The following is an 11944-nucleotide window of genomic DNA, read 5'->3' as shown; positions in this document are numbered from 1 at the left end:
TATGTATATGTATATATAATGTACTGTATATTTGTGTGCATACATGTATATATAATAATATGTATTTATTATGTATGTAGAAAGTGGGCCACATCCTCATTGTGCATTTATCATAGCAGTGTCCATGTTGTTGTTTAGTGATGTAACAGTATTATACCAATGACTCTCCAGTTGATGCTTAAGTAGTTCTTTAAGTACTCAATATTTATAGGCTGTTTAGAATAAATATTTAAGGCAGGGATATTGCATGAAACAGACTAAGATGTGTTTTTCATCATTTATTTATTATTATTATTATTATTATTATTATTATTATTATTATTATTATTATAGCATGAATTCGGTACTTACTTGTTCGTTGCTTATAGAGACCTATATTTGGAATCATTTGTTTTGAATGCTAGAATTTGCATGACACCTTTGTATAGCATCTGTTATATAGCAAGTCCTATAGGATTATACAGAGTCCTATCAGACCTTTAATTGTATTAAATTAATGTCGATCCGTAAAATAATGATCCCTCATTTATTTTTTTTTAGACAGTGTTGGATCTTAAGAGTATTATTTGATAGTAAGCAAATATGAGATTCCATCACAAGTATTACAGTTCAAGTTTGTAATGATATTTTCTATTTAACATAAATTATTCTTATTCTGCACTAGTATTCAACATAAATTGTTTTAATCGTCACATTTTGACGTTGATATTAAGAATTTTACAAAAGCATTTTCACTGCTCTTAATTTTTTTGTACAAATTGAATGGAATAATATAAAAATTCATTGGGGTCATTCTCTGTGGATGTAAAAGCTGTGTATTAATTAAAACATTGTGCAAAGTACTATTTTAACCCAGCCTTGTCAACAATTCTAACAATGTTTTTTTATGTACAAAATTGAACTGAAACAATAATTTTTTTCCCTTGGTTTTTTTTTCCTTTTTTGTAACATATTTTATTTAATGTTTTTCGTTTGAAAGGAAGACACCTCTGTAGTATCCATAGAGTTTTAAGAACATTAGAGTGCTAAATTAATATCATTAAATCGTTGAATATAAAATCTTTTTAGAAAAAAGTATATTCACTGTTGAAATGGATATTTGAAATGTGCCACTGTCTGGATCCAACTCAAGCAAAGGTCTTATAACTTAAGGTAGAAAAATCGTCACAATTAAGATGATCAATTTAAAAGTTTTGAAAAGTTTATGTTTTAAATATTCAAGATTTTTAAAAGCTGTTTATAAATCAAAGGGTTCACAATCTTTAGTAATAGAATCTTTGTTTTCAAGCCAGCCATGTTATGATGCGCTCTTGCATGAGTGTCCAGCCATTTTGGTGGTGAAAAAAATGTATGGTCTTGCGTAAAGCCGGACGCATCCTGCCTCACCAGGTCGTCAGTCGATGCCCTTCCATCGAAACCGTAATGCAATTACATGTGTGTGTGTGACGTATCTTTTCTAACGATGGTCTGCTCGGGGTGCCGTCGTCATTTAGCAATTGTAATGCATTCACATAACAGAGATGGATTCGTTGGTTAGGCCGATTGACCATTGGCCAATGCAGGTGTTTCTGGCTTAATTAGCACTCTAATTTTCCTATACGTTTGGTACCGGTATAACTCTATGATAGAATTTTAAAAATGAATGTGCTATTTTTATCTCGTCGTTGAATCATACTATAGAATGTAGGAATTCTGTGCCATAGAACTTGGTGTTATGAATTTCTATCGTTTGTAGATGTAATTAAGTTCACATACATTGTATAGTTTGTTCTTGCTATTATCAGAGCATCCTTCGTTAGTGCTTTTTGTAGGTTTTAGTGGTCAACACTGGCAGGAATTTGCTCTGCCAAATTTCAATAAACGTGTTGCATCAAATTAAGAACTGGTTTCACATGTTGTTTGTAGGTTTTCTGTATATGATTGTTTGGGGTCTAGGGGTGGATGCAGTAATTGGTGGTAGAGGATGCGTGAGAATCCACATAATCTTAGCCCCATCACGGTTGGGGCTGAGGTACGAACATTTTGAGAATAAAGACCTCTAGGAGCTCGAAGATATTTTCTTAATATGATTTATAGGAGGGTGGGACGATTGCACTGTCTGCACCACACCACCACCCCCCCCCCCCGTATCCGCCCTAGGGGTCATGAAAGATTATATAGTGCCCTAGTATCAAAACTAGGCCTATATTGGTCGCCAAAATATTTTGTAAGGTTGCAGGACAATATGTAATATAAATATGATGGACAGTGTTTCATTATCTATTTGGTAGGGCCTCCTCTATGCATTTAGTGACTTTCTTTTTGTCTGGGTAATAAGGGACCTTTCTACTAAGCCCCGCCTCTTGGATATTGTTGCTAAGGTCACTCAAAACGGCAGCGTAAACGTAGTTAAGCACATGCTTGTGTGGGGCATCATGAATCGTGTCGGTTTTCCTGGTCATGGTCTGATTATTAGGTCAGTTGTTAGATTAACACTTCGCTTTTCCCCCGTGTTTTTTGAACGAAGAATCTATGGAACACATGCACTAATAAAAAAAACACTTGCGTTGGAACCTATCTTAGGACATTTGAACATAGATATACAACCGTAGGTAAAGTGTCTCGCTCAAGGACACAAGTGTGAAGCGGGGGATTCGAACTCGAATCGCAACCGATGCCCTAACCGCTTTCATAGAGTACTCAAATTCGTTCTGTAGGATGAATGCAGGTGGAGAGAAATTATTACATACCGTAATCGGCCGTCAACACCAAAATATACAATAATTGTTGGCCTTATGAAACATCCACAGTCCCAAGATTGATTGGAGTATTGACTTGTTAAAAAAATCGCATGATTTATTCAAACGGGGCGCTTATTCGCGCGACGATAAATGAGTTCTTCGTATATTCTACGTTGATACCGGAAAGGTCGCGTTTGGCTATACAGTACTTGTATAGTATAGGGTACAAAGGTAACACATGTTGTCATATCAAAATAAATGTGAGCAGAGAAAACCCCTACAAATCACGCACACTGTTGGTCTTCTGGTCTACATATTCGAGTAGTGCATCAATTACATAACACTACAATGTGTAGTACAACGTCGATTAGATTTTTGACTTATTACTGCAAGTTTTGTTGGTGCCATGTATTGAATGCATATGAGGTACTGACCTTAAATTTATAAATTTAAAGTACAGTACTGTTGTTACCAGAATTTGAAAGTTTGGTGAAAGACGTGGACACTGAAAATATTGATGCTCACCCACTAAGATCATCTGGACTTCGAGACATTTTAAGAGAAACACCTGAATCACCGAGATGGAAGATAGTGCATGGAAATTATAATATTTATACAGCGCGAATGGATTAGGTACTATAGGCCATATTTATCAAGCAAAATCGGTTCCGTCTTTCCCATATGCGCCCGTGTAAAGATAACAGTGTAGTGAATATATTTGAATAGGTCTGATGAACCAGTTAAAATAGACAAATACACCGCATGGACCCGGATCCTCATTATCCGCTACCTACCCAATAAATATATATTTTTAATGGCCATTGTAAACCATGCCCCAATTAACACACTTTTGTTAAACATACTTCAGAAACTTAAATAAATATTGCGGAACGTCATGCCTGAAAAAGCAGTATGCAACAATCAAGATTTCAGTTCGTTGTTATCTGTGTATTGAGAGTAACGGCGTGTTGAGGTCCTAATAGTCCAGTGTTGAACCTGTGTGTTTGTATATTAGAGGTAAATGTTGCAACAAGACATTTTATAGATATTTAAGACAATATAAGTAACTACTGTGTCACTAAGAATTAAAATTAGACAGAGCACCGATCATGTGTGTTTTGCTGTGGACACAGATTTTAAATTAAATTTTGACAAGTACGGTATTGTTACACTAAAAATGACCAGTTTAATATTTTCATCAATGCTTATGCCCTATAGGCCTGTGTTTTTTTATCAGGGAACACACACAGTCCTATATATGCATGACTGAAGACTTACCGGTACACTTTGTTTACATTTTCAACTAGGCCTTTATCGTGAATAAATTAATCGAGAGAACGCGCAAAATTATTCTTATAGTATTATATCAGCCTTATGTTTCTGTTATATATAGATATCAAAGAGGTTATGAAGTTATATCGTGGTAAAGTCTAAACCAACGAGGAATGGCTGGGCACCTGAATGCAACCAAGAACTTCATCATATCAGTGGATGACAGTAAGCGACGTAGCCTTGATGTCTTCAGTTTATTCGAGGACGCCAGGAAATCCTCATTATTGACTGATGTCGTAATTTGTGCCGGGTCGAAAGAGATCTCCTGTCATAAGATCATTCTGGCCATGAACAGTGGCTATTTCAGGGCGATGTTCACCTGCGATATGCTGGAGAATAAACTTCAAAAGTTATATCTAAAAGGACTTGAGCCAAGCGTTGTTGAAGCGCTTGTAGGGTATATATACTCTGGCAAAATCTACATCGCAAAAGAAAACATCTTTGATTTGTTAGAAGCAGCAGAGATGCTGAAGTTACAGTCGATCATTGACAGATGTTCGACAGAAATATCAAAAAGAATTTTAACACCAGACAACTGTATTCAGATATATTTTTATTCATGTTCGAAGGGGCCAATGAAAGAATTGTCAAAAAAGTCACTAAGAAAAATTTGCGATAACTTCAGTAACGTTGTTGAAACATCTGGTTTTCTTACTATGACAAAAGAAGATTTAATAACAGTATTATCCTCAAAAGACATGACTGTGAGTGAAGACGCTATGTTCTCTGCCATTGTGCGCTGGAAGAACTATTGTCCCGAAGAACGCGACACTAAAATTCCAGATATAGTGCGGTCTTTAAAACTTCCGATGATAAATAGGCGCCATATTGCCAGTGTTGCATCTGTTGCTTTCGAGAAAGTTGTAAATTGTAGGCGTATCTTAACTGGAGCCGTGGCACATCGGCGACCAGTTGAGGAGCCGCAGGCACGAAAACCACATCGGAAAGTTTCGACCACTCGAAAACCAGTACAGACTTCAAATGAGGTACTTCTTGTAGCGAAGATTTTTAGAGGACCAATGCAGACGGAAGAACTTACTAATGATTCGGAAGCTATTTTGTTTAACAGCGATGGGAGCCGAGAAAATCGTTGGGTAAAATTAGCGCCAAAAGAAGCTAATACATTGTATGATTGGCAGTCAGTTTCGTCAATTGGTACTCAGGCGATAATCGTAGCAAAAGATAACATTTTCTTTCTCGATCCGGTGACTGGGAAACATAAGGATATACCTTTTCCAGGAACGGCAAGGAAATCGTCAAACCCAGCCGATACCGACAGCCGTCTGATATATCGTGTGTCGTCTGTCGGACATCTTGTGTTTCTTATTGGAGTTACTTCAAAGAATGAGGCTCGCATGTGGCAGTTGGACAAAGTGCATAACAAATGGTCAGTTTGTCCGAGACCTCCAGCAAAGATAAGACACGACGAAATCGTAATTACAACATCAACTAACGATAAACTTTTTCTGATTAGCGTAGAAGAGAATCTTTGTTACACACCAAGTATCCGACGTTGGACGAGATGCGTACCTCTTCCAAAAAAGAAAGAGACGTGGCACATTTACGGTGCCGTGTGCTCAGGACGGACTCTCTTCCTGACAGCTAGCGATGGTGTTCATGTATACGATGTTCGATCACATTCCTGGTCGCAGGTATCTTCAAGCAGAGAGTTCGGAAACCTGGATTCATGGCGCCATGTTTGTCTACCGATTTTTATGAACAACAGTCTCCATGTCGTAGTTGCTAATCGACATTGGTTTGATTGCGTTCGCGTCTACATGGCAACAGAAACCAACGAGGGTGACAAAAACATGGAATGGACGGAAATCGCACGAAAAACTCTCAGTTACAAACATATGCTCTATGATCTATTTTGCGTTCCAATTCGAAACGATGGCTTGCAGTAGCCTAGTATTTGATTTAGTAGAAATGCCCATTCCACGTACACATCTCAAGGTCGGATGCAATATATTAAAAAAGAGGTCTGCTAATTTTCGGAACCAAAAATGGAATTTGGCAGTCACAACATTAATAGCGTGGATTCTTCTGTGGCTTTCGCCATCCACCGAAAGGTTTTTTTTTTAAATTATTATTTTTGATTCTACGTGGCCTATCATAATTAAAGCTTTGTCTCACTATCAAATTTCATCAAAAAAGCGTCACATAAAATGTGAGTTGAGCACGTTCAACTTTTTTGATACAATTTGATAATATAGGATATGACGTCATCGTACCCATATGGGCACATCACATTTTTCTTGTCACATAAAATTTGATAGTGTAGACAAAGCTTTATGTAGTTTTTTCCCACTAAAAACATTTGTTGTAGCATATTTTTATACCGGTATAAGATAACTTTATAAATGACTTTGAACATGAAAGTATACCTGAGAAAGAGCTTGCTGTCAATAAGTAGGACAGTGATTAGTCGTTATTGACAATCTTTGGCCCATGTACCTAACTAATGAATATTTATCTTAATATGAAATCTAAATGGGGCGAAGTATCTACAAGAAAGTAGTAGCAATGTTTTACAGCACTGGGGGTCTAAACAAATTTGTTTGCTGTATGCATGATACTGATGCGATGCTTAAAGTGAACAATTTAGCGAATCGAAAAAAGAAAATCGCATATTAACAATTGTTTATCTCCTCCCAAATATTTCCGACTCCAATCAGTCTACTGTTTTGATTCAATACAATCAAGTTTATACCGCACTCGAAAGGAACTGTAGTTATCCATTCACGAACGAAATCATAATCGACCTGGAAGTAAATCGAATTAAACCAATAGTTCGTTTCCAAAATGAATACATATACTTCTAAAGGACAATAATCGAAGAAAAACAATCTGCGAATAACAGCAACAACAGTTTTATCTTGAATAACATTGAGCTATTAATAATATTATTATTATTATTAAAACATAATAGATGACCAACGCTTTTTCCACAGATAATTGAAGCTTATATCTTACAAAGTTTGTGATCCTACAAAATCAAATAAGCGATTGGATATTTAATGATTTTTTTTTTTTTTGAGATATTGGTTGTGATGATGATGATCGCAGAATATCGGATTACCGGAAGAGTGTTGACCTCTTTAACATACGAAGTACAATTATGAAGCATTACCGGAAGTGTTGAGTTTGTATAAAGTATCTTTCCGGGAATTCTGTCTTGTTAAAATGCTGGGGTGTGCGGCATATTCGTAGTGCTTCGAACTAGCGCTGTTCCGCGCATGTACAAAAAATGTGAAATCCGTTTCTTCCTTTTGGATTCATATTCCCAACAAAGCCCCAGTGGCCTAGTTGATAAGGTGTCAACATAGTTTTCACTCTCATAATCATATTCCTCATTCAAGAAGATGAAAGAAAATAATCAATTTTTTATTGTGTTTACAGCCAGTAATGAGGAAATGTTCCCCAACCAGTGTAGAGCGAGATGTAACCAGGGACGACACCCCGTCACCTACTCAAAGTGAAGAGATTGAGGATGCGCAACAACGCAAACAATTGAACACTCTTGCTAAGCAACATGCGGCAAGAGCTCAGCGTAAGGAGAAGCTTGATACCGGTGCAGAGGATGAGGAGGTTGAGCCATGGTTCTCAAGGTTCATGCACCTGTCTCTTATACACATCTAGATGTGTATAAGAGACAGATTCAGAATAGATTCAGAAAGTGAGAGCACTAATTTCAATATATGCCTTGAAATTTTAACATTTAGTGGCAAAATGGGGGGGGGGGGAACACGTGCCCCATTCCCCCTACTGGATCTGCCCCTGCAGGGGGTCCAAAATCCAAGAGGAATTACCCAATGTCCTGGATAGGGGCCACACCCACGTCAGGCCCACCATCGTTAAAGCAAATTTTAAAAATAGATGCTGGGAAATGGCACTCGCAGACTATAAATGCTTTTTCGAAGCAGAGTTCCCAACGAAATAATTGCCTTCTCTGTAGATCAGGGTGCTCGCTTATTTCTGTTATAATAATAGTTGAATGTTATTAAAAGACGAAACTGTTATTGATTTTATTCAGATTATTATTGTTCATATGCTTCTTTTACAATTTCTCACAAATGAGCAAAACTTTAACGTTTTCATAAGTATTTTTACAAGATGATAGTATTTATTGATGTTATAGATAGTTGTAATAATAATATTAATATTATTAATAATAATAATAACCACAATAATACAGTATTATTGAAAATAGTATGGTTATCATCATTAGTATTGATATTATTCAGGTTATTATTTTCATTACAAAGTAATACAGTATAATGATAATAAAAAATAATAAATAGCCTTGTTAATAAATGAAGAAACTATTAATATTATTCACATATTTTTCTTTCCTTCAGAATGTTCCACAAAATGAATAATTCTCCAATAATAACCTTGATTTATTATAGTCCAAATAATTTTTTAAAAATGCAACAAAATGACTTGAAAGAATATCACTCAAAATACTAAATTTACAAGTTCTTTTCCATCATTTTTATTATTTTTTTCAAATATTTCCCAGCATTTTCTACTTTTTTTGTATTATATTTAAATTTCCTGTAAGCAAACAACTACTCACTAACAGATTTCACTACAATTGTAAAATTTCCATGCAATGAAATATACTCATTCAATTAAAAACTTAGGTCTATCCAAAAACAGATCTGTTAAGTGTGTGCATGGGGGATACGAGGGGAGGTAGTTGAGGAGGATACAAAATGGAGAATCATCGTTGAATGAGGTATGGTTAACTATTGAGGAATTAATCTTCCATAAAAATTTTACATTTCTCTCTAGCTTCTTCATATAGTGGTAATGTAGTGCACAGCCCCCCCCCCCATAAAACTATACAGTATAACCATGAGATTTTGTTGAAATGCTAACTAGAGAGCTAATAGAATTGTACAAGACAAAAAATCAAAATTGCGTTGAACCATCCAATGTGTGGTGGATTTGTCTTAGAGGTTAACTTACTCATTTGTAAGTTTGAAGCTACTGGCTACATCATTTCTGAGTATGGTAAACAGGATATTTAAATTTTTAACACACACAGATGGATGAATGAAGGGCTGAAAAAAAGCTTTTAAGTATGCCACCGATTATGTTATTGTAAACAAAACAACTCTTTTGTGGCCTGTATTCAACCTTAATGTAGTCACGGCCCTGAATTCCGATTTTAGCGTACAGATCGAAATAATCTTGAGCCCTTACAGCCAATAGAAGGGCAGATGAACTACTGTGTTAAAAATGCATGTAAACTACAATGAGAACATGTGGATTATGCATTGTTTATTAATACATTGACTAAAATTTTGAAAACATGAACAGAATTTAGATTTTTTAGAGGCCCGGTCATACCACCGGTCTGGGGTACTGGCCCTGATAAAAGAATTTTATGCATGGAAGTATTAACATGTGATCTGCTTTCACAAAATGAGTCTTATTGCACAAGAAACTAAAATATGGTAATTCCACTATCATAATAAATATTCTGCAATTTAACCCTTTCCAGTCGTATGGCATTGCGACGAAGCCCTATTCGACCACACTTTATAGCGAGGGGCGTCGTACGTACACCCTGTATAGCTTTCATGATAATTATTTTATAGCTAGGCTGCCCTCTATAAGATTTTTTAAGTGTGATGTTGGAGTATTTCTGTAGAGGGCCTCCTGTATTTAGACCAAATAAAACGCCTGCGCCCAGTAAAAACCCGACATTTAGTGTAGATGATGTAATTTCCCAGCTTTGGTACAGCCCCAGTCAATGGTAATGGGGCAGACTGGAAAGGGTTAAACATTTATTTATAAGTGGGGATATATCCTAGAACACAAGCATTAAATATTAAAATTGAATAAGGAGAAAAATGATGATGGATGGGTGTAATATTAAAAATTCTAAATAATTATTTGACATCAAAATATCATCTATAATGATATACTGAACTATGTACAGTACTAAATAATGATGACAACAATATCTATAATTAAAAAAAAACATTGTGTTCCAAATTCTGAATATTACATTACTGTTTGTTAATTCAACATAAGGCAATATAACTCATTTTGCAACAGCAGATTACAGACCTGATAGCGCCAAGCTTTGATATAAAGGATTGATAACAATATGGTTTAGTAGTGATTATTACCAAAAATGTAATACATTATCTTAATTAGGATGATGTTACTTCAGAGATCCCCAGCACAAAACTATCAATTCATTTCTTAAGTCCTGTCCAGACTATCAAATTTTTATTTGAAAAAAACATGTGACATGCCTAAATATGGTCATGATGACATCACATCCTGACCATATATAGACACATCATGACTATATATAATATAGGCATACAACAGTTTTTTGTTTAAAAAAAAAATTGATAACCTTGACAGAGCTTTTAAACAAATTTAAATTTTTATTATTATTATTATTATCAATTACTAAAAATTAAAACATATTGTTAATAACAAGCAGAAATACTGTACGAATGCATCAGTAACATAACTAATCTATGGTATATATTACAGTGTGCTATACATATATCTTTTATAGTAGGTTTCCAATGCACTTGTTTCTAGGTTATCAGTCATAAATACAAATACAATGTACAAGTTTTGTAGACAGTAAGCTTTCTGGTTTGAAGGGAATTTCATATTTTTTTTAGATAAAAAAAAATTACATCATTTAAAGTTTTAAAAAAAAAAGACAATAATAAATACACTTTGATTTTAACAGTCATCGGTTTTTATTGAGATACACTTTAAAACCACCATAATATCGCCATGTATATCTCTTTACTAATTATTAATCAAATTCTATATTATCATTGTAATATTATAATCTAATATTTCTACTTTTTACATGCAGCATCCATGCAGCACATCAAAGTAACTGAATCCATGTAATTATGTGACAAGTAGAGAAAAGAGTTAATGACAAAACAAAATCTTTAACACTGCACTACACAAAATAACAATACTGTACTAAAAGAAATCACATTCTGTAAGATATGGAACGCTCTACTTTGCCACTATATGGTTCTTTTTGCACGACATATTGCAACACTTGCATGAAAAGTAGGCCAAGAAATTATCATACCATATAGTCAAGAGAATGGCAGCAGTTTTGGCATCTATTTGGGTGTCAAGAGTGGTAATGACACATCCTAAATGCCCTGCTTTTTTTTTACAAACTTACATTATGTCATATATAAGCTTGAATAGCATTCTACTTATCACAAAATTATGCCTAACATTTCTTTAATGGCCAATCAAATAGTTTAATTTAATATAGCATTTCAACTAATAGTTAATAGGGAGATGCACTGTTCAATTCAATTTCAATAATATCAGTGAACCGTAATCATTTTGTTTATTTATACTCTTTGGCGCCAATGCAGATGCTAATTTAAATACAAAACGAATGAGAGACTATAAATTATTAAATAAATAACCACCATCACTTCAACTGTGAATATGAAAAAAATAATTCTACAATAAACACCAAAATGGTAATGATATCAATGTGGTGATGTAAAATGATAAATTCATAGGCCTGATTTAATTTGGATGTTTAAACCAATCGTGTACAAGACGATGATAGTATGTACAAATCCAGGGCATATCTATCCATAAATGTCAAAAAAATAACATCAAATCAATTGCAATTAAAGAGACTGCAGTCTTAATGTTACTTCAATATATAGATCTCACCACACTATCAACTTTTAGATGGAAATATAAGTGAACTGTCTATATATGGGCATGATAATATCACATCACACCCATATATGGGTAAATTAAGTATTTGTCACTTAGAAATTAAAATTGCAATAAAACAATGTGTTTCAGATGAAAAGTGGTCCTGCATAAGATATTGCCAAATTCACAAC

General features: G+C 34.7%; 1 protein-coding gene across 1 annotated transcript; it reads left to right on the top strand.

Moving 5' to 3' along the window:
* Positions 1–2553: 2553 nt before the first annotated feature.
* Positions 2554–7407, top strand: LOC117108532 (kelch-like protein 5). The gene is made up of 2 exons (XM_033250570.1): positions 2554–3737; positions 4114–7407. The coding sequence occupies exon 2, from the start codon at positions 4166–4168 to the stop codon at positions 5957–5959; it is 1794 nt and encodes a 597-aa protein (XP_033106461.1). The 5' UTR covers positions 2554–3737; positions 4114–4165; the 3' UTR covers positions 5960–7407.
* Positions 7408–11944: the final 4537 nt, after the last annotated feature.

Source organism: Anneissia japonica, unplaced genomic scaffold, assembly GCF_011630105.1.
Source record: "Anneissia japonica isolate Jap-2015-1 unplaced genomic scaffold, ASM1163010v1 scaffold287727_len1644234_cov201, whole genome shotgun sequence".
NCBI lineage: Eukaryota > Metazoa > Echinodermata > Crinoidea > Comatulida > Comatulidae > Anneissia > Anneissia japonica.
Note: the sequence above shows the minus strand (reverse complement) of the source record. Positions and strands in the feature narration are given on the sequence as shown.

Coding starts and splice junctions, on each gene's coding strand:
- LOC117108532 (XM_033250570.1), top strand. CDS start 4,166: ATGGCTGGGCACCTGAATGCAACCAAGAACTTCATCATATCAGTGGAT.